Source organism: Rhopilema esculentum, chromosome 21 (genome assembly GCF_057945365.1).
Source record: "Rhopilema esculentum isolate cy_ngs chromosome 21, ASM5794536v1, whole genome shotgun sequence".
Taxonomy (NCBI): Eukaryota; Metazoa; Cnidaria; class Scyphozoa; order Rhizostomeae; family Rhizostomatidae; genus Rhopilema; species Rhopilema esculentum.
Window position 1 is genome coordinate 6,103,435 of NC_142835.1, and position 26,500 is coordinate 6,129,934.

At 36.8% G+C, this 26,500-nt stretch overlaps 2 protein-coding genes and 1 pseudogene across 3 annotated transcripts in view; 2 read left to right on the top strand and 1 right to left on the bottom strand.

Moving 5' to 3' along the window:
• Positions 1-173: 173 nt before the first annotated feature.
• Positions 174-20,746, bottom strand: LOC148957635 (uncharacterized). Its single transcript, XM_089114970.1, has 13 exons — positions 20,458-20,746; positions 13,752-13,845; positions 12,186-12,581; positions 11,104-11,409; positions 10,448-10,732; positions 9,566-9,820; positions 9,070-9,351; positions 8,283-8,537; positions 7,571-7,825; positions 6,365-6,649; positions 5,777-5,932; positions 4,990-5,017; positions 174-4,438 (listed from the first exon to the last, which is right to left on the bottom strand). The coding sequence occupies exons 2-13, from the start codon at positions 13,804-13,806 to the stop codon at positions 4,216-4,218; spliced, it is 2,781 nt and encodes a 926-aa protein (XP_088971096.1). The 5' UTR covers positions 13,807-13,845; positions 20,458-20,746; the 3' UTR covers positions 174-4,215.
• On the top strand, positions 19,218-19,880 carry LOC148957636 (uncharacterized; annotated as a pseudogene).
• Positions 20,747-22,140: 1,394 nt separating the features above from the next.
• LOC135684294 (hemicentin-2) overlaps positions 22,141-26,500 on the top strand; it is a 34,902-nt gene continuing 30,542 nt past the window's right edge. The window contains exon 1 of one of the 2 annotated variants that reach the window (XM_089114961.1): positions 22,141-22,486. The gene's annotated coding sequence lies outside the window, so the exon portion shown is untranslated. The remainder of the gene's footprint in view (positions 22,487-26,500) is intronic. The other variant, XM_089114960.1, reaches the window with a different exon arrangement.

Genomic DNA, 26,500 nt, shown 5'->3' on the forward strand with positions numbered 1-26,500 from the left:
AACAAATAAAAATCACGCCCCCTTTATTGCCAGTAAATGCCTTTCTGGCGCGGGGGAAAGTCCGTGCTACCAATTAAAAACGCCTATGGCTAATTTTGGCTAATAGAGTAACGAAATGTGACGTTTCAAAATCCCAGTATTCAAAATCAGATAAATAAATCCCAGTATTCAAAATCAGTTAAATATATTCAAAATTGGGTGTGATATGGCCAATGAAAGATTTCAAGTTTACTAATAGAATACTAACAACATTAACAACAAATTTTTAATTGGTGGCACAACGACTAAACATTCGCTAAACAACACTGAACAACGCTAAACATTTTTGACCAGAATTTAATTTTGCTCAACAACGCTCAACACGACTAAACAACACTAAACAGGGCTGCAAAATGAATAAACTTTCCACTAAACCTTCCACTAAAAATAGTTGAGTGAAATATTTAGTCGTTTTGCCAGGGCTTTAGAGGCATTTCATAATTCTTTTTTGGGTTATATGGTCAAAACTGAAAAGTCTAAAAATGGTCTTTGTGACGTCATCACTTCAGTACTTTATTTCTAGTTTCCCAGTGACGCATTTACCCATGGGCTCAATGAGCTCGGGCCCAGGGCCCCCCTAAAATCCTTAAATTTAGGGGGCCCCGAGCGAAATTTTGAAAAGCCTTTGAAGTGCTCTGGGCTTTAATCTTACAATTGAGCTACAGGGCTTCGTAAGGTAATGAATTCAATTTTAAGAATGGCAAAAAGGGCGTGGTCACAACAATTTTCAGCTCGCTCCGCTCCCAGGAGGCCTCATATTCTGTTTTTTCCTTCGAAACTTTCGGTGGCCCTGGCTGGATTTTCTCCAATGCCATGACAGTACTTGCTGCTCAATTCGCCATACGGAAGTTCCTTCGGAGAAAAAAATGTTTTACCATGCCGAAAAGAGTAAAGGAAAGAGTGAACTGAGATCCACAATGTCACAGTAGCGCGTTGTTGCCTTATGCTTAATGGCAGCAGATTTTGATGTCCAGGGAGTTTTAAACCCCAATAAAATCATGGAAAAGTTTTCAGCTTTTAAGTAAAGACGAAAGACATTTGCGTCTTGAGCCAAGGGGCAAGGGTAGTTTTATTGGGAATGTACTGAAATGCGAAATGAATACAATTTTAGTCGTGTCTTATAGCGTTTATCTATTAAACTATTTAGTGAGTATTAACTTGGTTGGTTATGATTATGTTTAACCAAGTACTATGCACGTGATACAATTTTTTTGGTTTATTTTAAGGGACCCCAATAAACTTTGGGCCCAGGGCCCTAACAGACGTAAATGCGGCCCTGCTAGTGGCAATTTAGATCATTGAATTTGATCACCGATTACTTCATCAAAATTATTATCCCTCCTCCAACATTCTCTCGTCAGCTTAAAGGAATAAGAAAATCAATCCTGTCAAGTATGGTAGAACCATTCTAAAAACGTTTAAAGCTAGTGGGAGCATTTTTGATTATTTACTCAGCTTTGCTTACAATCCAGCTTAACTCAACTCTACACTCTTTGTGCAGTCTCTGTTTCTCGTCGCGGTCTGTCTGGCGCTTTCGAAAATTCTAATTCTCATTGCTTCTTAAGAGTTTCTTAACTATGATGCCATTGAGTTTAACACTTGGAGGGAGGTTGTGCTAGAAATTGCAAAACCAAATGTCATAGGAACTGGGAGGGCTGTAGCCCCCTATTCTGGCAACACTTATCGCATTTCAGGCTCTATTCGGGCAGCTTTATCTCAATGAAGAAATATTATTCAAGCAAGATTCACACTCATGTTTAGCATCCGCAACGCCCATGCCAGATGCGGTTGTGTTTATGCTTGTAAATCAAACTGATCTTGTAAATTGATAGGTAAATACTTAACAAACATTTCCATGGTTGCGTTTCCTGCTTTCTGTCAGGATATTTTTATTTGAAAATATTGTTTTTGTCAGCATTGTGACTCGAACTGGCATTTCTATTTCTAATAAACATAGTACTCGGGGGGAGGGGTGTGGTTTGGTTACAAACTACTCTTTCATAAACTCAGATAACTATGCCAAAGGGCCTCTTACCTGTTAACGATGCAAAAAGCAAATTAATTTTCACAACTAGGCCTAGGTACAATTATACCAATTACCAAAAGGTTCTGAATTATATTCTGATTTAAATAAAAAATTAAGTTTCAAATTACATCGTTGCATGATCACTAAACTGAAAAACAGAACTTCGAACATTAAACGAATCATAAATATATAAAAAAAGCAATTTATTGTTAATACGAAAATGCGATTATGAAAGAAATAAGTTAAGACAACATAAGATAAGATAAGATAAGATAGGGATATTTTAGGATAAGATTTTCAACGGATTGAAAATGTAGGTCGGTTCCTATTTTGCAGCATTAAATCTATTTTCAATTTTGTTCAAAAAATTTTCATGAGTTGCAAAAAGTAGACAAAACATCAAATTTCGTCACTTAGGACTCTATTCCCTACACTGATGCAATGTTTGAATCGGTTTGAAATACTTTTCAGAACTTAGTTCGTCTTTTCCGAATCTCCCAGTTCCGACTTTCCGAATTTCTAGACTATGTGCGCTCAACCTAGGTTTTAACAAGCATTTTCTTTCTTTAAAATTATCAATGAAATCAAGATAACTTTCAAACTTGAAACTTTTTTATAAGAATACACTCTTTTGCATCTCCATATTTCATTAATACACTATACGAAACCGTTTTTTCTAACCAATTTTAGACAGCGCAATATATACACAGCGCATCGTTTAAACACACATGCGCCAATGATATGACAGAAAGAATATGGTAAATCGCAGAAATTGCCTTCAAGAAACCGCACGACACCCCTCGCTCGACTACACTCCACACTGCTCGACAACGCTCAACAAAAATCGAGAGTAGTCGAGTGAAAGTCGAGAGCGTTTGAACAAGGCTTAAGTATTTGCATTTTTGCTCAATACTTAGTTTCCCAGGCGGGCAAATATATAAGCTCAAATGACATTCTTGAGTTGCTGAATAAAACAAAGGTAAAAAAACTTCAAAATCGAGATAAAGCAACCTAAATTGCGACAACCAGCCTTTGAATTCCAGTGCTTGAAAATTTCAGAACCGCCATTTTGATGACGCCATGCAAACTTCAAATAGCAATAACTCGTTATTTTAAGGTCTGATAAAGTTTATTCTTAAGAGCTTTTTGCTCCTATTACAATGCCAAAGAAGATGGTTGGAGCGATTTTTCCAAAAGGAGAATTAAACATTTTGATGACCGGGGAAAATGACGTCATCGATCACGTGATAGCCAAACTCTACACTTACCTGCACTTGAGTGCTTGGACTTTTGACGTTTCGAAACTTGAATTTCGTTTGATTGCTTTATTGTATCAATATGTAATTGAATTTTGTATTCAGGAGGACAGCACTGCCTAAAATCAGAACATAGGTCAGCGACAACTGTTTTTTGATGCCATTATTTAGAATCGGCAGAAAAGTCTCTAAAGTCTCTGAACTTAAAATCTCTAAATTTATTTGCTATTATAATACATCCAAAATGCTTCGCATGTGTAAAAATACTTGTTATTGAATAATCATAAAAATGATAGAGACGGTTTCGAAAGGTCGACCTGTCATACGAAGTCTCCCTTCCCTATCTTTTGATTAATTTATTCTAATCATAACAATTTATAACCAATTTGTCAAAAATGATCGCATTTATTAGCGATCAATATCGCTCGATAATCAATAGTTTGAAAGCAGCAACATTATGCTTATTGTCCTTCATGTCTTGCATCTTGTCGACTGCAATCGTTCTCATATCTGCATTTGGTTATTCATTTAAAATTACGTGAGATTGTAAGTGCCTGTCATGATCAATAACCTTGTATCTTTTTCCGTTATGACTGGCACAGCTGGGGTGTTTCTTCTTTTGTTTTTTTAGCTTTTTAGATTTGAATGTTGGGTTTCATGATTACAGCACTATCATAAGAAACTACTCCTTATAATTCTACTCCTAATAATTTACGCACTTAATATTATGGCTTTGCTTCACAAATTATGTTAAAGCTTCACTGATTCTAACAACCCAAATCCTATATACGCTGCCTCTATGTCTCGTTCAGCTCAACTACATTTATCTAATACAGATTTTGCTATACTTTACATAATTGCACTGGACACGCAGTGCATTTTGGATCTCTTACGCTAAAGATAAGGGCTTGTCGTTTGCTTATCGCCAGAAAGAGGCGTGTATGTTTGTTCATCTTTGCACCTTGGCCCTAGTTCCATGTATACGGCATTGTTGTTGCTTCCATTGTTTGCAACCTCTCTTTGGGATGAATCTGCAGTTGTTGCACGTGATTGTTGGTCACTTTCAAATTGGAGGTTTGTATATCCAATGACTTCATAATCAAGATCCTGACGGGGGCTGTAGAGTTGAAATAATCACTTAATTGTCTTAACGTGCATAGGCTTGAATGCTAAGTACCAAAAACGAGTCACATACAAATAATATTCGTTATAAGAGGGGTGAAGGGAAGATGATGTCACCAAAACATAATATGTATTATCATAGATGTCATTTACGTAAAAGCTTGAAGCTTCAATCCCCCCAATCGCCCAAAACATTTTTTGAGAGGAGGCACAGTCATTCCTTACAGCTTTTTAATATAGCCAAAAAGCAGTAGATTTCTTCTAGTGGTCTGGATTTTGTATCAGAAAGACATTTTTGGTCCGTGGCAGCGTCAATAATTTTCCGTTAACATTTGGCAATGATCTCAATCCATTTTAAGACAAACATCAGGGCCTACGCCACGAATTTGGAAGTGGGGGGCCAAGGTCAACAAAAGTGGAGAGCCAAGGCCCCTACCCCCGGCGGCGTGGGCCCTGAACATCAATCGTCAAACCTTCAACCATAAAAATCAGCGTCTGTTTTCCTCTTTGGGAAAGAGCAAGTCAAGTCAATTTCCGTTCATTTACCTTTGTGTGTTGCCTTTTGAATGATCATCTGAAACAAATTAATAGTGCACTAAATGAATATGGTTTTGTTCCGAAGTAGTGGAAGAGTTCTAAGCCGTTAAAAATGCAGCCTTTTTGTTATTGCAACAAGGGGAATGCATGCTCAATGTTTCGTAATAGAGATGAACTGCTAAGTATGGAAGGCTTCAATCTTCAAGTACTAAGCGGCCCCTAAGCAATGTCAATAGGTAAATCGTTCAAAAGGCGAGGGTCGAAATTACGCCTGGATTCGATCCCGCGACTTTCAGCACAGCTCTTCTTTGCGATCAAATGCCCTAAGTAGCTGATATTATATCTTAAGCAGCCATTTCAACTTTTATCCATCGATGACTGTACATCAACCAACTAAAGATGGTTGCAAGATAGTTGCAAGTAAGCTGTACGTTCCAAAAACAGAATAAGATAATGTTAGTTATATACCAATATGTTTTATTAGCTTAGAATACTCGCTGGTAAAATACCCGATCCTGCGACAGTTTGATATCATAGCAATTAATTGCCACCTTGTTTCTCATATAAAAGATTTATCACAGAAATATGTCATTCACAATTAAGACAATTTTCATAGAGAAGAAAATAAATGTTTCCCTCATTCCAAGGGGTGTTATTGGAAAATTTTTGGATAACCCGTCCTTCTTATCATCTGACAAATATTAACAATCAAAGCCTCTTTTAGAAGAATAGAACAAGAATCTTAAAGAGAAAACAATGCAAAAACAAACACTTGAAAGGCTTTTCTGCTTTTTACCTTGTAATGACTTTATACGCTTTCTCAGTGCTATATTCCACATGGTTAGCAAGAAGATTATTGGAATGCAGAAAGCCAGGACTGCGTATAAACCAATGGCATGAGCATTCGATTGTGTAGAATTTGATCTCTCTGAGTCAGTTGCAGTTGATTTGCCTTGGAAATAAAGAGCTAGTATAGTCTTCGATCATTATATTGTCTGTTTAATATATCATTATGTATAAAGAAAATATAGCATAAAAAGGGATGCATATTATCCTCGACCATGCTTTTTGTGAGTATGTTTAGCCTAATTAGAATTAGCTTCAGATTCAGTCACTAACTGGGAGGAAACTTTAAAGGTTTTATGAGTATACATTAATAATAGATTTTGGTAAAATTTGGAACATACTGTAAAAGAAAATATATAAGTTTTAGCAGGCTGAAACCCTAAAAATTTGTCCAGGGTGGTGCCAGCACTGAAATCGCTGCGACTTGCACTTTGACGCTCCGGGCTTTAGAAAACAAGGCCATAAAAATTACAGTGAGTAAATTTTACACGCTAAGAAAAGAATAATTGAGTTTTATTATAAAAGTTCAAAGCAAAACCTGTTCTCTGTGATGATTGAAGCCCAGCATGCTCTCTATCATTTCCATCCACAATAAAAACTTGCACTTCATATTCTGTGTTGCTTTCCAGTTTGTCAATAGTAGCTTTGGTGTCGCTACTTTGTACATCTTTTGTTTTCCATGTCGATTCGCCTTTCTTCTTATACTTAATCCTGATTGCCTTTATGCCGCTAGCTCCGGTGCATGCGGGCAAACGCCATGTCACTTCAATGCTGCTGTCAGAACCTTGTTTTAGTTTAACATCTGTGAGAGCATCAGGAGCATCTAAAATATAGCAAGTCAATTTATTTATTTAACCATTTCTCAATGCGTTTTAGCAACGTGCTAATAGAACTAGAATCTCTTGACGATACCAAACAATCGATTGAACAAAATTGGAACCCAATGAAGTCACAGGTTTTCTACCCTAAACACCAAGATCATGCTTTAGAAAATACTTTCAACTAAATGCATTGTGTTTATAATCAAGGCGTTAAAAGTGAAAGGACTTGAGTGAAATAAAACGATTTAATTTTAGCTCTAAATCTTTCGAGACAGGAAAGCTTTTCCAGTTTCGTTCCCTTGCAAAACAAGAGGGTTGACTTTTTGATCTGTTTTAGTAATTGTCTCTATAAAAAATTTTTATTTCGTCTTTGCACATATATAGCATCGATGTTTCATTTAAATGCAGTATGTTTTCTTTAACGCTGTGCTACATTTCTCTAGAATATTTTACTTCTTTTATTAAGCTTAAATAACTTGTATGCATCAGCATTTGATATAATGATATTGAACTGAGTTGAAATGATGAAAAGAGAAGACTGGCAAAAACCCGGGGTTTAAGATATGAACCAGTTGCCAGCCAGCTTTTTTTATGAAGGTCAGAGCATCGTATCGTAAACTGTGTAAACATTCATTACTGCCTACACACTTCTGAAATTTTTGATTGTGCATCACTCCTGTGATGAGTATTTTTTCACATCAAGAAAGATTGACTTTCTCTAAACACGATTTCATTAGTTTACATAAAGTTTTGATGATATTCTTAGTTAATAAACCTTAGAAGTTAGAATAATCTAACAGTTGATTCGCCATGCCCTACGGCATACTGGCCTAGACTGCTCTGTAATATGATCTGTCACTGCCTTATACCAAAAACATTTAACAAAGAAACATTTTTTAAACTATTGCATCTGATAAGAATACCTTTTTTAACCAAGGTTCTAGTTATGTTCACTTCCTTGACGGTATTGTTTGCCAAGCATGTGTATACTCCGAAGGTACTGTCTGCCAAGTCAGTTATTATATGAGTAACTTGTCCCTGTCCTCTTGCCTTCTCAGTATTTGAAAACATTAATCTAACTGTTGGTACAGGAAAGCCATCTGCAACGCATCTAACGATTACTGTCCGTGGTCTACAGGTAGTTATGCTATTGCTGTGGCTCGTGAATTCAGGTCCATCTGCAGAAAGGCATGATCTTCCTATTAACCAATTTTTATGGGAAATAGTAACAATAGGATGATTAAGAAATGTATGGCGCGCATATACCGCCAAAAATAGCTCTTTCTAAAATTTCACCAACTTTCTTAAAGTTTCTAAAATCTTCTAAAAGTTCAGTTGCTCTGTCTAGTCTTAAAATTTCAGTCATTTCCAAAGTTTCAACCACCGTTCAACATTTTCTAAAATTTCAATTACTTAAGCAACGTTTCTAAAATTCCAATCGCTTGCTCTGCGAGATTTCTAAAATTTCAGTCATGCTAGGTTAGTTCTAATATTGCAACCATTTCATGGCAAAGTTCAGGAAGAGGTTATCAACATTCACCATTGAAATTTTGGAAAAGCCACTGAAACTTTAGAGTGATTGAAATTTTAGAAAATGTTGAGCGGGGGCTCAAACTTTAGAAATGGTTTACTTACAATAGACAGTGAGAGAAACAGTCTTCGTAGCGGTCGATCCAACACCGTTTGAAGCTTCACATGTGTATGTTCCAATTTGCCCCCTCCTGACAGACGACATAACAAGCACTCCATTGGTGCTACTTAAAACATTATTTGCTGGCCCTTTCCAGGTAATTGTAGGCGAGGGGTTGGCTGCTGTCACAGAGCAAGTTAAGGAGGCACGTTGACCTTCATTAACATTTAGAGTGGATGGTACATTTATCTGCGGGCTCACTGAACAGAGAAAAAGACAGTGATTTAATCACGAATGAACACCTCTCTCTCTTAATAATCAATCTTCAACAACAAGATTCTATTTGGAGCTGATAAAAATATCTATTACCAATTTACCAAGACCAATGGCCCGATAAACTAACGGGCTTTACCTGTGAATAGGGAATAATCGATCAGAGCAGAAGAGTACTAGAGTCGAAAATGGATGTGGTAGAGGTGTATGCTAAAAAATTTAAGATCAAATGCTACAAAACACCTTATTTCTGATCCTAAAAATCACAGAGTGAGGATGTGAAGTAACAAAAGTTAAAGAAGCGCAAGAAAATAGGACTTTTTGCATACAAAACTAATGGCTGCTTAAAGTAATATTTTTGAAAAAAAGAACTGACCAGTTCCGCTGGAAAGTGAACGTAATCAACACAGGTAGTCATAAATCAAACATAATACAACTTAAAATGGTCTGTTTTTAGTTCTGTGCATGCATATATCAGAATAACACAATAGCGGTAGTGTTTTGAAGTTGGTTCCATACCTTGAATATCGACAGTTTCATTCCTGCTAGGGCCATCTCCAAAGGAATTGTATGGGATGCATTTTACAGTTGCTTTATACCCAATGTATTCTGCATAATTGATGTTTGTGATTTCGTACACGGCCGAAGTGGAGTCCCGAAGAAGGATCTCCGTCGATCCAGTTACTTTGTAGAACCTGTATTTCGCTGGCGGACCGGCACGTGAAGAACACGTGAATGTAACAGATGAACCATTCGATGGTTTCAGACTTGATGCTTTGATACTGACATTGTCTGGTTGGTCTGCAGACAGCAAAAAATGCGTACTAGCTAACAACGTAGTACGTGTAAAACTAGTTTAGCAACGTTGAACGTGTTTTTTGACCCATAACTTATCATAGCACTGAAGAGAAACATTTAGAACTTGAGGATACCTGATTATTTACAGGGGATTATCAAATCATTTCGCAATAGTAAAGACTCGATGTAACTCAATAAAGTAATTTGGTTTACTCACAGTATACAGTGAGAGAAACAGTCTTCGTAGCGGTCGATCCAACACCGTTTGAAGCTTCACATGCGTATGTTCCATTTTGGCTCCTCCTGACATATGGCATAACAAGCGCTCCATTCACGTGTGATAAACTATTACTTGCTGGACCTTTCCAGGTTATTTTAGGCGCAGGATTGGCTTCCACCACAGTGCAGATAATTGTGACACGTTCACCCTCAATAGCAGTGATAGTACTGGATACGTTCACTTTTGGGGGCACTGCACGAACAAAAATGTACTTGAATCGAAATACCCAGTTTGCATCAGTTCGAGAATGATTGCATCAACGTAATTATTTAAAAACATTATCCACACAAAAATGGCATTAATAACTAGTTTCGAAATTGCATTAATAACTAATTTCGAAATAATTTTGATGGTTGGGGGATCTACGCTGTACTGTTTTGAGAGGTGTTTATTGCAACACTTTGATATACCATTAAGGGCAATCGACAGATACTAAAGGGGCTTAAGGCAACTGTTAATCAAAAATTGATCAATCAGAGAGCGTGATCCCACTAACACGCTAATTGATTGGTTAATATTCATTGAGAAATCGCTCAAGCCACTTTTATGTCGGTCTATTGCCTTTAAAATCTTCTTGCTCACCTACGAACTGTTAAATAATCATACAATCTTATATCAAAGCTTTATATTGAAGAAATCAAAACAAACAAATCAGCCAAAGAAGAAAAAACTAGCACCTAGTATTGCTTCAAGTAAATTTTACTAACGGATACATCTAGAAAAGTGAGAGAAAGGTTGCTAGAAAACTGCAGTGATAAACTTTCAACTACTATAAGAATTTTATTGCAACTTGCAATTTGCAAGGTATTGCAAACATACCCTGAATTTCGATTGTGGTATTTGCAGCCACACCATTTCCTAGAAGATTGTACGGAACACATTTGTAAGTGACATTGTATGCACCACTGTAACTGACACTTGATACTGTGTACACCCCACTTTTCTCTGAACCAGAGCTGCTCACTAACACATCCCCGCTATTATCGACACGATAGAACCTGTATGTTGCTGCTGGGTAGGAATCTGTTCTGCAAGTGAAAGTTACTGCTGAACCTTCTGTTGGTTTGGCAATCGATACTGTGAAAGTTGTTGACATTGGTATATCTAAACAATAAAAAATATAATATAATATCATGACAAAGATACAAAAAATTGAAGATACACCTAATCTTTCCGGTGTAAGTGACATAGAGATTGCTAGAAATCGTGACATTGAAAAACAGGGCGTCACGTAATTGATGTGATGTAGAAAACATCGCTAACTAGCTAAATACCTGACTACAATTTGGGTACTTATCAAAATATAAGTGGAAGTTTATCAAATCTTCTGTACTGACTAAGTAGGAAGAGAACACTAGATATAAGAGCACATATGAAATAAAGATGGACTAGGATTCAGACTGGAACAAAAAATTATTTGACGATTAATTTTAATAAAAAAATGTTTAATGCAGAAATGTCCATGAAAAACTAACATTGAAAATTGATAGTTGTTGTGCGATTAACTGCAGCGGAGAACTGATGCGATGCAAAGCAAGCGACTTTTTCACGATTAAGTAACAAAGATGGATTTCTAATCCTTAACACGCTCGTCACTTTAATGACACTGCCACTAGTTGAAGTAGTTGATGACTGAGTTGCATTGATCGTTGCATTGTTGTATGACCACGTCAAAATTGAAACAGGCCGACTGCTCACGACGCATTGTACTGAAGAGGTACTTCCTTCAACTAAAGTCGTAGAAGCTTGCATCGATTCTGCATCGTTAAATGTCGGCATTGCTAGGAAATTCAAATTGAATTTTAAATCAAATATAATTAAATGGCCAACAAAAATACGAAAAGCCAAACCTAAAGCATCCCACATGAAGCCTACTACTCTTCAAGTTAAGCTCCTGTTTCAGGTCACCACCATTTCGCCTTTAAACCAGAAACCAAAAAGCCAAAAAAGACTTCTTCTTCTAATAACGTGCCAAAGGTACATATACAAGGGTATTTCCAAGCATTTATTTTAAAAAAGCTTTATCGAGGATTTTGAACAGCTTTAAACCAGTCTGCAGAGCTTGGCAGATGGACTCGCAAGATAGGTGTAGCGAAACCTTATTTTTGCACTCTAAATGAATGATAAAGGAGGTTTGCACGCGGTACACGTGCTTGAAATGACTGTGCACGCATAAGATCTCGTCGAGCACTGCAATACTTTGCAGACTGGTTGTTAAACAGAAAAATATGCAAAATCACTATTTTGTATTTTTGTTGTGCGGATATTCAGCTATCTTCAGTCATAGGTTGCTTGGTAACAAAACCAACCAAGCCGGAACTAATTAAGTTGTTAATAAGAAAGGGACATTGCACAAAGAAAAAACCTAAGACGTTGCAATCAATGACACGAAAAAAAGGAAATTCTCATTATCATCTATTTAAATTGTTATAGATTTATACTACAACTAGGATTTTGGGAAACTGCCAGAATTTTAGGAATACGACTGTTATCAAATATAAATAAGTTGAAGCAAGGTCTGATTTAATTTAAAGAGAAATAGTAAAGATTCACTTACAGTATACATTTCGAAGCTGATACTTCTGGCTGTAAACCTGGGTGACACCTGAAGTTGTTTCATAGTCCAGCTCAAAATAAAATTTTAAATTTTCATCTGTGAACAATATCGGAGAAACTGATATGATATTTTTACCTCCAACCTTAGAGGAGGTTAACCTCCCAACAAAGTCTGCGGGTATCGTAGACTGAGGCATAAAAGCTGATGTGATTTTATTATAATTGTAAAGTCTGGCAAATGGCGCGCCAATCTTTTCATATCCAAATGTCAGGAGAGTATAGGCTATATTTGGTGGAGCTGGATCAAATGCATCTAATACAAAGTCAATCTTGGTGCCATTCATTATTGCTGTACTTGATGGCAACGTCACGTTAACAGAGGCACTCTCCACCATTCCTGAAATGAATTTATGAATGGTTAGATACTGAAATAGAATCTTTATTGAGTTATAGTTAATTATGATAAAAAAACAGCCAGGTAAAAAAGAAAGGTAGTGAAATTTTGATTGAAGAATCAATACAAATGGGTCCAAGCATACGATTTATTGATCTACAAGTAAATATACAATGCACAGCACACATATTTAGCAAATTACTCTTTACGCAATTCTTGCTAAATAATAGCGTTCCTATAAGTAGGCCACAAGAAAATCCTGCCTCGCGACATCCAAAGAGCACAACTAAGATATATTGGTGACGCCACATCATTAGGAAAAGTCGCAATGCTTGGATTTGTAGAAGGCACACAAAGCAGAGGGAGACCACGCCAGAGATGGACAGATAATATTAGGGGTTTGGTTGGGACATCTCTAGCGGAATGCATCCGCCAAGCCCAGGGTAGAAGTGGGATGTGCGAGGTCGTCAGAGTCAGAAGCACAAGCAGTCACCGTGGCTGAATGACCGATTATTATTATTATGCAACATAATATGATACATCAAACTACATAGTTACAAACTAGAATCGATATATCCAGTATTCCTATTTACTCTGAACTTCGATTAAACGCTTCACATTGTGTCTTAAGAAAAGTGCTTTTAAAACAACGCTAAAGGAGGAAGCAAATATGAATTTATAATTTTACTTAGAATGTTATTCCTGATTTACTTTTTGCCATTTTTTAAAGCTATCAGTACGGTATTTTGTACCTAATGTTTTAATTACACTAACGAAGCCTTTTAACGAAGAATTTTGCGAATAGTTGATGAGTAAGCCTTTTATACTTGACATTTCCAAATTTTAACTTATTAACTTAATTTACAAAGATTTGGTCTCCTTCATTAGAGGTAATTGGACATGATATCTTAACCTTAACTTTCTCTTTCACTTCATGTTACCTTCTTTTCACTTGTTTCTCCTCTTGGTTCCCAATCTCCTCTTATTCTTCTTTTTAAAATTTAGTGGCCTTCCCTGTGCTCTCACTTTAAAAAGTTTGCACGTGCTATGTACATATGGGAACAGACAATAAAGATCCAAATTCCAAAAAACCTTAGTAATCCTGTTTAATTCTTAACAATTCTTAACACAAAATATATCTTTCAAAAATAACGTGGAACAATTTATACTCACCAAAGATAAGATTTCCTATTAGTACCAACATCATTTTTATAACTATGGCATCCATCTTTTAGATCACGGCTCCAGCAACCCTGAACACAATATACTAGACAATATAAATAAAAAGATTAGATAAGAACTCAGCACTGCATGCAAAAGATTGAGTACTGTATCAAGGAAACCCGTGGCAAAGAGGAGCAAAGGCACAGAGGCAAGTTCTACTAGGCATCAAATTATCAGAAAAATCATTGCTGGAAGTCGGGGAATGGATTCTGTTTCATTAAGTGGTAAGGCCTCACTAATTAATATTGCCTTAGAGAAGGCTTACTTAATCGCATGAAGATAGGGCAAAAGTAGAATTGCCAAGCTAAAGCTAAGAAGTGAATGCTTTGACACCCTTTGTTGCATTGATCCTCCAAATTTTATTTTTCGTGTCATAATTTCAATGATTTTATGTTTTTTTGTTCCTCTGCCTTTTCACATAGTACCACTAGCAACTCTATTCCGAAAAGCTTATAGTGCCTTGGCCCTGGTGAAATAAGGTGTGAATCTAATTCTAATGGCAGAAAAAGCCTTCAGCACAATGTGGACTGAACACTCTTTTTTTTACACCAAACTTATTTTTAAAGATTGAAAGAATAACCGGAAACATTGCATATTAAAGCACTTTTCGTCCGACACGACAATTAAACCCAAGTAATGTGTAACAGCTTTGTTACTTCGGACTCAAAGTTTGTTCTATGAATTGAGAGTGTTTCTCTCAATATATGTTTATTGCTATACCTGGTGTGGTAATAAATCCCATCCCTTGTGACCATACTTGGGCCTACCTAGCAGAGTTTGTAAAGAGGAAGGCTTCCCACTCTATGCTGGAAAAGGCCCACACAAGCTAATGTAAGGCGTGACGTTTTGGTTGAAATAAGATGATTATGCATTTTGCACACAAACAAATTTCTGACTTTAGTTTGCATTGTAGGCTGCAGAAAGTTCCGTGGCCGGGCCATCAAATTTGCTTTATCATAGATTCGTATCCAGGTTGAGCCAATGTTCTGGACATGCAAAACAAATTAGAACCTGGTTTCGGAAAATATTAGAGGCAAGCGTATGTGAGATAGACATCGCAGAATCAAAGCTTGCAGCTTCAAGCGTGCAGCTTCAAGCTTGCATACAAATGTCAGCTTCCTTTGAGTTTTCTTGAGTTTGCCTATTTAGTGCAGTGGCTTAGCATTTAAATGATGTATTTTATGATACAAGCATGGAACTTGGTACAAGTACATAATTTTACATGCTGGATAAGATGTGACGCAAATGCCACTTCAAAAACGCCCCCAAAAGCTATTTTGAGACTGGGATACCTATATCAAGTCCTCTTTTGGGTCTTCCTCCATATCTTTTATAAACTATGCAAGTATTCTTAACATTGCAACAAATAAATAGCATAAATACAACCGATTTTGGCACATATCTTCTAATAACATTTACTACCTAGGAATGTTCCTGCACTCACAATATGAATTAACTTTTGCTATACCAACCCTAACTTGCTATTGCTGTTGTCAATGAAGTTTTTGCAGCGCGTGAAGGTGGGGGGATGTCTCTGAAATGCTCCTTTGCTTGCACTCCTTGTTTTGCTGCTTTTCACTGGTACAGCCAGGCTACGTTAATGCCGGATTACGATTTTTGCCAATGTAAACAAACTCATACCTCTTCAAGGCTGTCTTTTTCGGAAATGCTTTTCATTTAATACATTTGAATACTATATTTAACTTTTCTACTTCCTAAAAACCGTATGACGAAATGAAAGATAGCCTTGTTCGTGTTAAGAACTCATTAGTTTCTATTATTATGATCACCGCTATATACTAATCACGCTGTTTACTATTGTTTTGTTATATCCCTACTGCGTAGTTCCGGTCTTGTGACTCACGGTTGCTGTATGATTTATCTAACTCTTGAATTTGTATCGTTATTGATTGCTTCTTCATGTTATGTTCGGATACAAGTTGTGTTTTCTTTACACTGTTATCTTAATAGGTTATGGGCCCAGATAAGCCCCAGAATAACGTTTGTAAGGATCATTGAAATTTGTTGATAACGGAATGGCTTTTATGGACGACTCTGCTGGAAATGTTTTGAAATTCGCTAAATTGAATAGCGGGAATTACAGATCATGGGCTTTCAATATGAAACTGTATTTGGAAAGCAATGATTTATTCGAACATGCAGATGGTACCGCTGTCGCTCCTGATGCTGAAGCTGAGGCAGCTGTAATTAGAAGTTTTCGTTTAAAAACAAAGAAAGCCTGGACGAGTATTTGTCTCGCTGTTGAGCCCTCACGACAAATTCACATCCGCGATACAAACACAGCGAAAGAGGCATGGGATGCCCTGAAGAATCAATTTGCGCGTGAATCAATCTTACAAAAGGTGAGATTACGACAGAAGTATTACTCTTGTAAATTTCAACAAAATGGAAATATGTTGGAACATATAAATCACTTGAAATCCTTGCATGATCAGTTACGCGAAATGGGCGTTGAAGTAAATGACCAAGAATTGGCCATGACTTTGTTTGCAAGTCTACCCGATGATTATATGCCATTGATTACAGCATTAGATGCTGTTGGCGAAACAACTTTATCGTTCGAAAAGGTGAAAGGAATGTTGTTAAACGACTATGAGCGAAAGTCAGATAATTTAGTACTGAAAAACTCAGGGGATGCCCTATCAGCAAGACAAGCCTATAACAGCAGGCGGGGAAGAGGAAATAGAGGACACACTTCCGGTTTCCAACAGAATAAACCAGAGAGATCATTTCCCGTTCAACCATTCACTGGAACTTGCCACTACTGCAAAGAGAAGGGACATTTTGCAAGAGATTGCCCAAAAAAGAAGGCAAAGAGCTCGTACTTTCCTGGAAATTATTCAAGGAATGCTGATTCTGCACACGTAAGTGAGGAAAAAGGCAATAGTGAAACAATGAAGAAGCTTTATACACTAGTGAAAATGCGCATGAACCAAAATCGTTTTGGATTATTGACTCAGGTGCTACCCAGCATATGACTTACGACAGAGATTCATTGTCTGATTTTATTGATTTCGAGCAGCCATCTAAAGTTATTCTTGGTGATAATCGTACCATTCTTGCTTTTGGAAAAGGAACTTATCGATTAACCACTGATATCGGAGGACAACCACAGAAAATTGCACTTAATGATGTCTTGTATTTGCCTGATTTGGGAAGAAATTTACTGTCTGTGCGTGCTTTAACAAATCGTGAAGCTACTGTAGAATTTGAAGCTGACAAATGCAAGATCTCCCGTAATTCCAAAGTATTGGGAATTGGAGAATTGAGAGGCAAACTGTACTTCTTGAAACAATTTTCTTCTGAACAAGCAAACAGTGCTGAAAATATTTCAAATTTGGATCTTTGGCACTGCAGGTATGGTCATTTAGGAGTTGACAATCTTGTCAAGTTGTCTGATCGTAACATGGTTGATGGAATGGATAAAATTCATGCAAATGCGGAAAAAGCAATTTGCGAAGGATGTATTATGGGAAAGCAACATAGAGTGCCATATCTAAAAAGTTTGTCATCATGTACATCTGATGTTCTGGAAATTATTCATACTGACGTATGTGGCCCAATGAACATTGGTTCTATTGGTGGTTCAAAGTATTTTGTGACATTTATCGACGACTTCTCACGTTATGTATGCGTTTATTATCTAAAGCAAAAATCTGAAGTTTTGAGTAAATTCAAAGAATTTGTCAATGTCATGACTATTATCACTGGAAAACGGGTCAAAGTTTTGCGAAGTGACAATGGCGGTGAATATTGCTCAAATGATTTTTCTGAATATCTGAAACAGCAAGGTATAAAGCATGAAACAACAGTTCCATACAATCCAGCTCAAAATGGACTTGCTGAACGCATGAACCGCACCATAGTTGAGTCTGCCAGATCAATGATTCATCATGCAAATGTACCCAAAGAATTTTGGGCAGAAGCAGTAAATACAGCTGTTTATTTGAAGAACCAAAGTCCCTCTGTGGCATTGAAGGACAAAACACCATATGAATGTATGTTTCATGTAAAACCAAATGTATCAAATCTGAAAACATTCGGATGTATTGCTTATGTACACATAAGGCCTGAAGAGAGAAAGAAGTTTGATGTGAAATCAACAAAAGCAATATTTGTTGGTTATCCTGAAGGGATGAAAGGATTCAAGCTCTACAATCCTGTTGTCAAGCGTTTTATCCGCAGCAGAAATGTTGTGTTCGATGAGAGAAAGTTCTACCATTTCAAAGAGGAACAATCTTCAAACTCAGATATTCATTTTATCAATCCAGATATTTTTTCTGATGAAAGCAAACCTGATAATGAAGTTGCTAATCAAGACAATAGGCAGGATAACGCTCCAGTGGGAGAAACATATGAAAGAAGATTTCTAAGAGAAATTGAAACTCTTCCAGAAAAAAGGCAGAGGAGACAACCTCAAAGATACATTGAAGAAGAGGCTGATTATTGTTATAATACTGATGTACTAACTGCAGACATTGATGAGCCAAAAAACATTGTTGAAGCTTGGAATGGTGAACATTCATTTCAATGGCAACAAGCGACAGATTCTGAATTTGCTTCTTTGCAGTGGAAAGCAATGACACCTGGGACTTAGTCCCTATGCCGAATGACAAAAATATTGTTGGAAATCGCTGGGTTTTCAAAGTAAAAAGAAAAGCTGATGGATCAATTGATAGGTTCAAAGCTCGCCTGGTAGCGAAAGGATTTTCTCAAGAACAAGGGATAGATTACCAAGAGGTTTTTGCCCCCGTTGTTCGATACAATGCCATTCGATGTTTGCTTGCATTAGCAAATCATTTAGATCTGGAAGTTCATCAGATGGACGTCAAGACTGCATTTCTGCAAGGGGAACTGGATGCAGAGATCTACATGGAACAGCCTGCTGGTTATGTCAATAAAGACAAACCTGATCATGTTTGTAAACTGAAGAAAGGGATTTATGGTTTAAAACAAGCGGCACGTTGCTGGAATTTGGCAATGGATAAGTTTTTGAAATCGAGCGGTTACAAAAACAGTGGTGCTGATACATGTCTGTATACAAAATTGATCACAGAAGATGATGGAAAAGTCAACTTTGTTATACTGGCACTGTACGTTGATGATATTCTCCTTATTTTTAATTATTCTGAAATGATGAAAAAGGAAAAAGAATCACTTTCCAGCAGATTTGAAATTACAGATCAAGGAGAAGTTCATTACATCCTTGGGATGACTGTCAAAAGAAATAGAGCACAGAGAACATTGGCTATTAATCAGCAGAAGTATTTGGAAGAAATACTTAAACGATTTTCAATGGAAAATTGCAAAGCAGTCTCTACCCCACTTGAACCTGGAAGGAAGTTCCAGAAGCTCTCTGATGAAGAGAATGCTGTAGATGTTTAGAAGTATCAGATGATAATTGGATGTTTGACTTATGCTGCTACTGCTACTCGTCCTGATATTGCTGCATCTGTTGGAATCCTTTCACAGTTTATGTCGAAGCCAGGAAAACAACACTGGGAAGGATTGAAACGTATTCTGAGGTACATAAAAGGAACAGTCAGGTATGGATTACATTGTTCTTTTGATCAAAAGAGTATTGTCTTGAAAGGATATTCTGATGCTGACTGGGCAGGAGACATTAATACCCGTAGATCAACTACTGGTTATGTTTTTCAAATGTTTGGAAACACAGTTAGCTGGCAAAGCAAACGACAAGCAACTGTTGCTAAGTCATCAACAGAAGCTGAGTACGTCTCTCTAAGCATGGCTAGTCAAGAGGCAATATGGCTAAGGAGATTGGTTACAGATCTTGGAATAGAACTTGAAATGCCAACTGTTCTGTATGAAGACAACCAAAGTGCAATCGAATTATCAAAAAATCCTAAGCATCACAGCCGAACCAAACATATTGATGTCTGTTACCATTTTATTCGTGAACAAGTTACTAGCAAAACAATATCTGTTGAATACTGTCCTACTGACATAATGCTGGCTGATGTATTGACTAAAGGACTGGCTAAACCCTCATTTGAGAAGTTCAGAAATAAACTCGGAATTTATGAGACTGAATAACTAATTATAGCGTTGATCAAGTGGGAGTGTTAAGAACTCATTAGTTTCTATTATTATGATCACCGCTATATACTAATCACGCTGTTTACTATTGTTTTGTTATATCCCTACTGCGTAGTTCCGGTCTTGTGACTCACGCTTGCTGTATGATTTATCTAACTCTTGAATTTGTATCGTTATTGATTGCTTCTTCATGTTATGTTCGGATACAAGTTGTGTTTTCTTTACACTGTTATTTTAATAGTTCGGTGTGATGCAATTTGATCTATCAGATACAAAGTTCTTCCGTGCTTTGTATGCAAAACACAGAACCGCCAGCTGTCGATAATTATTGGGACTAGGGCTAATTTTCAAAATCTTTTTCGTTCAATTCAGTGTTATCCAGTTAAAATTTCCGACAGTCAGAAAAATAAGATCGTGATACGTAAAATAGAAAATCGTTTTTGGTGACAGTTTGTGACTCTCGCATTTCTGAGTTTGGATTTTCGTACAGTGAATCAACCTGGGATTCAGGCAATTCAAGCGCAAATAGAAACTGGGAAGATACATCGATTTAGGGGTGGATTGAGGCACTTACCTCCGCAATGTTGAGCTTGTTAAACTCCGCAAGAATTGTTACCAATTGTCAAGAATTGTCCTGAATATGCGCTACTTTTTGATCAAAGGTCGTACTTCACTTTCTTTCCTTTCCGTTGTCAAGGTAGTTTAACAATGGGGATGTCCTGCCATAAAGAATATGTTAAACCCTGGGCATGGAATCAAGTATCCTAAACGATCAAGTTTCGTTACACTTTTAATTTCTTTACACAGATTGATTTTGTTGTGATCTTTTGGTAATAATTAAAATTTCTTCTGAACGTCTTTGCAGAAGAAGCGTTATCTGAGATATCTGTCCTAGCATGAGGTCGCAATGAGGTGTTCCGGGGGCTAAATCCTGTAATCGAATATTTAGTTAAGAGTCCCGTTTGATAAGAACGTTTCTGACTGCTGTCTGAAGGCTAGAGGTAGACAAAATAAATTAAAGTCATGCCCCCTTTATTGCCAGTAAATGCCTTTCTTCCAAGAAGGAAAGTCCGTGCTACCAATTAAAAACGCCAATGGCTATTTTGATTAATAGAGTACCGAAATGTGACGTCATAAAAGATATATTTTTGAAATTTTCTATTTTAGACCACATAACCTGAAAGAACAGCATAAATAAATCCCAGTATTCAAAATCAGTTAAATATGTTCAAAATTGGGTATGATAAGGCCAATGAAAGATTTCAAGTTTGCCAATAGATTACTGTTATTCTGACTAAACTTTACACTAAAAAAAGTTGAGTGAAATGTTTGTTCTTTTTACCAGGGCTTCAGAGGTATTTCATAATTCTTTTTTTGGGTTTTATGGTCAAAACTTAAAAATTCTAAAAATGATCTTTGTGACGTCATCACCTCAGTACTCTGTAACAATAGGCAATTTAAAGATCATGGCTATGAATTTGATCACGAAGTACTTCACCAAAATTGTTATCCCTCCTCCAAGATTCTCTCGTCAGTTTAAACGAATAAGAAAATCAATCCTGTCAAGTATGGTAGAACCATTCGAATAACATCGAAAGCTAGGGGGAGCAATTTTGATTATTTACCCAGCTTTGCTTACAATCAGCTTTGTTTAACTCAACTCTACACTCTTTGTGTAGTCCCTGTTTTTTGTCGTGGTCTGTCTTGACGCTTTCGAAAATTCTAATTCTCATTGCTTCTTAAGAGTTTCTTAACTATGATGCCATTAAGTTTAACACTTGGAGGGAGGTTGTGCTAGAAATTGCAAAACCAAATGTCATAGGAACTGGGAGGGCTGTAGCCCCCTATTCGGGTAACACTCATCGCATTTCGGGCTCTATTTGGGCAGCTCTATCTCAATGAAGAAATAATATTCAAGCAAGATTCACACTTATGTTTAGCATCCGCAACGCCCATGCCAGATGCGGTTGTGTTTATGCTTGTAAATCGAACTAATCTTTTAAGTTGATAGGTAGTTTAGGATTTTCTTTTATATTAGATTATAAAAAATTCTAAATCAGTTTTATTTGACGCCATCACAATGACCCTTTTTCAAAGCCTGTCCTTTGCTTTTCAGCCAACTTAAACCTTAGGTACCCTATGAACAACTGTTCAAAGAAACCAAAAAACACTCGCCATGCGGCTTTCAAATCTCTGGAGACCACAAAGTTGACTGGATCATTCCCCTTGTAATAGAGAACATGAGAACACTAATACCTAAACTTACAGTCTATCAGTTGGTTAAACCAAAACTACTGAGCCAGTCAGAAGAGTGTGTTAGTAACACGTGGATAATAAAAGTGAGCGATCTGATTTCATTTTTCGGGCACCCTGTTGGCCTGAAGCTCGAGTAGCAAGTATCAGTTTCTGAAGATATTGTTTTCAATACATGAGCCTCGGCTGCCTTCTGCTGTATGTTGTAAGGATTTACGGTTGATGTTCGCTTGCAGCACGTTGAAAATTCTCATTTATGGGTCTTCCTCAATGAAGTATTGAATTGGAAGAGAATCAGAAGAGTTGCCAGCTTGCCTCTTTCGAGGGGCATTGACTCAAGATTTCAGTGGGTAAGTTTCTATAAATACAAACACGTTCTGCTCTTCATGTTCTTGACATGTTGAACATAGTCTGGCAGTGCCAAGAAATTAGTTGTAGGATATTTCTACCTCTTCTGTAAATTTATTTCCTATTTGTTGTATAATTTTCTATGCTTCTTAGAAAATAACGTTTTTCTGCGTAGATAACTTCTTTCTACTGGGATCACTCGATCATGCCTGATTCTAGAAAACGGAGTTTTACAGACTCCGAAAGATTTGTGTAACTTGTAACATTGAAGTCTGCACTTGTAGGAAACTTCCTAAAGAAACCGGTATTTTGTTTGACACCAACACCCATGGATCTTCTTTAAATTTTTAAAAGATTACTTTAATCCTCTTTCTTGATTAAGCATTCGATGTGTTTGTTTGAGTATATATGCATAGAAAGATTAGTACAAGACTTAGCACCAACGTCAATTTGCCCATCTTCACTTTCCCGATTAAAAAAACTAATACCAACAGCGTCTTGCTAAGCACCGAATGGTAGCAAGATAAAGAAAGTTGAAATACTAAGATATAATTTTTTAGAGTTAGATGCCTAACTTATGTATTAAGCATAATATTTATTACAGGTTTTACAGAACAATCCTTGCAGGTATTCTTCCAATCTCGATTCCTATTCGCTTTTTTATCAACAGAATAGAAGTCAAGAACAAGTAGTTATAACAAAGTTATCAATAAATTAGGCCACCAGCAAGTGCCATTGTTTCTTTCAATTATCAAATTACGTCATATTCTCAAAATAATACTATTCGGGTAACATACAACTGTTTTTCGTCTGATGTAGTTCTTTGGCCAGTAGTTCTTTCAACATTATAACAAAAATATAAGTTTTAAATAGGATTTTCAATTACTACAACTACAACATTAATTGAACAACAAAATTTACTTGGAAGCCATCTATTCACAAAGAGAACTTTGACAAAGAGAATTAGCTTATATTTTTAAATAACATACGCAAGGAATGCAGCAAGTAAGAACAGGGAGTCGAGGGGACCATTGCCCTGTCATATTAGAGGGCCATGGTTTCTACTCAATGTCCATCTATCTGAAGCTCGAGTTGCCGGCCCTAATACATCCAGCAACGTGACCAGTGTAAATTATGTAAGGAGTAATAGAAAATATAGGAATAATAGGAAAGGAATGAGAGTTGGTGATTGCATGACCAGGTTCTCAAGCCATGTCTCGCATTTTTGCTCTTGCTCAACCTGTTTATTTGTAAGACATATTTTTTAAAGACATGATAAAAATGTCACATTGGTACAGCAAGTCTAGCCCTCACTCCTGCTCCTTTCTATTGCTTGATTCTTTTCTTTTACTTTTGATTCAGGAGAATAATAATCTGCTCCACAAAGAATATTTAGTAGCGAGAGTAAATTGATATTGTAAACTGACATTGAAATTGTGATATTGACCTTAATATTGTAAACAATTGGTTGTTGCTAAAATCATTTATCAGGGTAGGTCCTCTCCAAACAAATTGTAGTATCTTGGTCTTAAAGAATATGGCCTTTTTGGGATTCTTGCTAGGTCTGCCCTCTCTACAGAACTACAGCCAAGGGGCCCCTTGACTGGAGCCAAACATGTCTTGCCTAGAAGTATCGCTCTTGCTGGAATCTGGTTTATCAATCATCATCCGTGCATTTAGGCCCGGGTGCACTTTTATCGAAGTTAAATGGGATTATCTTTGTCCAACTTGAAATCAAGATAGGGATTACGTTTGTCACGATTTGATCATGTTTGAACTGCTAGTGCGCCCGAGCCCTTTGTGCCTCTAGTTACGAGCAGGGGCGGAGCCAAAAAAATTTCGGAGGGGTACAGACATGACTTTAGATGACAAAAAGGGCGTGTTTTGCTTTAAAAGGGAGTGGTCATAAGAAAAATAACCTCATATGCTGCCTTTATGCGTTTCTATTTCAGAATTTACACATTAGGGCCATACTTTGAAAATTCAGCTACTACAGAAAAGCCAATGCGTTACAGTTGTTGCAAAAAGGTTTGAGGGGAAAAAAATTATTCTTTTGCCCGCCAATGCTGATAGACAAAGTGTTGGGAAATACAGCGCCTCCGTACCCCCCTTTGGTGACGCCTCTGGCTACGAGCCAGTGATGATTCGCCTGAGTTCCAAACCCCAAACTATTTGGAGTCTGGGGCTCAAGCTAGTAATGATGGGCTCAAAACTCATTAAAATTTCGTTTGTTGCAATTTCGCAACACAGCTAGGAAAGTCGAAGTATTTCTAAATTTCAGGGCCAGTAGGCAAAAGGGGCATTCCCCAAAAGTTATAAAGAGTCTTTCTAAAAATGCTAATGGCGCACGTGGCCCCGGCCCCTACGTTCCTGGGCACAGCAATTTTTTAGTGTCATTTGAAAAATCCTCTTGAAATTGCCAATATTGTCTGCAACCTGTTATTCAGACGTCAAACCACCGATAATTTGAGGATTTTGCTATTTTAGTTTGTGACGTAGTATCTTGGGAATGATTTATAGCTCCATTATTCATTGAGCGACTTTCAAAACACGCTAGTAAATAATCATAAAATTGAAATCCACCTTTCCCATCTATTATCATTACAAGTGTTATCCCCCGGTAGATAAAATACTAAACAAACGTTTCCATGGTTGCGTTTCCTGCTTTCTGTCAGGATTTTTTTATAATTTGAAAATATTGTTCTTGTCAGCATTGTGACTCGAACTGGCATTTCTATTTCTAATAAACACAGTACTCGGGGTGTGGTTTGGTTTGGTTACAAACTACTCTTTAATAAACTCAGATACCAGGGTGCATTCCATGTAGTTTACGCCGGAGATCTCCGGCGTGGACTTAGCTTTTTCCTCGGCGTAGCGGCGTGAAATTTGCTATTTGCGAGCATTGGCGTACGTGATAAATTTTCGCGATCGGCGTAGCAAAAACGGTACTTGTACAGAATACGTGGACAGCCTGATTATATTGATATGGACAGTAAAAGCAATGCAAACTATAGATTAATCGAAAGCTTGTATGTTTTACACTTGGCGTAGCAACTAGAATAGGTTGAAATTTCTCTGGCGTGGGTCTAACATGGAATGCACCCTGGCTCAGATATCTATGCCAAAGGGCCTCTTACCTGTTAACGATGCAAAAAGCAAATTAATTTTCACAGCTAGGCCTAGGTACAACTATACCAATTACCAAAAGGTTCTGAATCATATTCTAATTTACATAAAAAATTAAGTTTCAAATTACTTCGTTGCATGATCACTAAACTGAAAAACAGAACTTCGAACATTAAATGTTACATAAACATAAAAGAAAGCAATTTATTGTTAATACGAAAATGTGATTATGAAAAAACAAGATAAGATAAGATAAGATAGGGATATTTTAGGATAAGATTTTCAACGAATTGAAAATGTAGGTCGGTTCCTATTTTGCAGCATTAAATCTATTTTCAATTGTGTTCAAAAAATTTTCATGAGTTGCAAAAAGTAGACAAAACATCAAATTTCGTCACTTAGGACGCTATTCCCTACACTGATGCAATGTTTGAATCGGTTTGAAATACTTTTCAGAACAGAGTTCGTCTTTTCCGAATTTCCCAGTTCCGACTTTCCGAATTTCTAGATTATGTGCGCTCAACCTAGGTTTTAACAAGCATTTTCTTTCTTTAAAATTATCAATGAAATCAAAATAACTTTCAAACTTAAAACTTCTTTAAAAGAATATTTAGGCAATCTTGCTCAGCCACAGCACGCATTTTTGTGTCTTATTTCTCAGCCGTTGCCTGTATTGAAATTTTAATAACAAAGAATCGCATACTGACATATCTACCTTTTCAAAAAGCGTTGTTTTGTATTTGAGGGCAGGAGATTTCCCCTTGAAATCATATCAGATTTTAAAAAAGAAAATATCACTTTAACTTAAGAATATATTTAGGCACAAAACCAAATTTTTTTCAGAACATTGAGGCTGTACAAAATTTACAGTATTCTTTAGAAAAAGAATG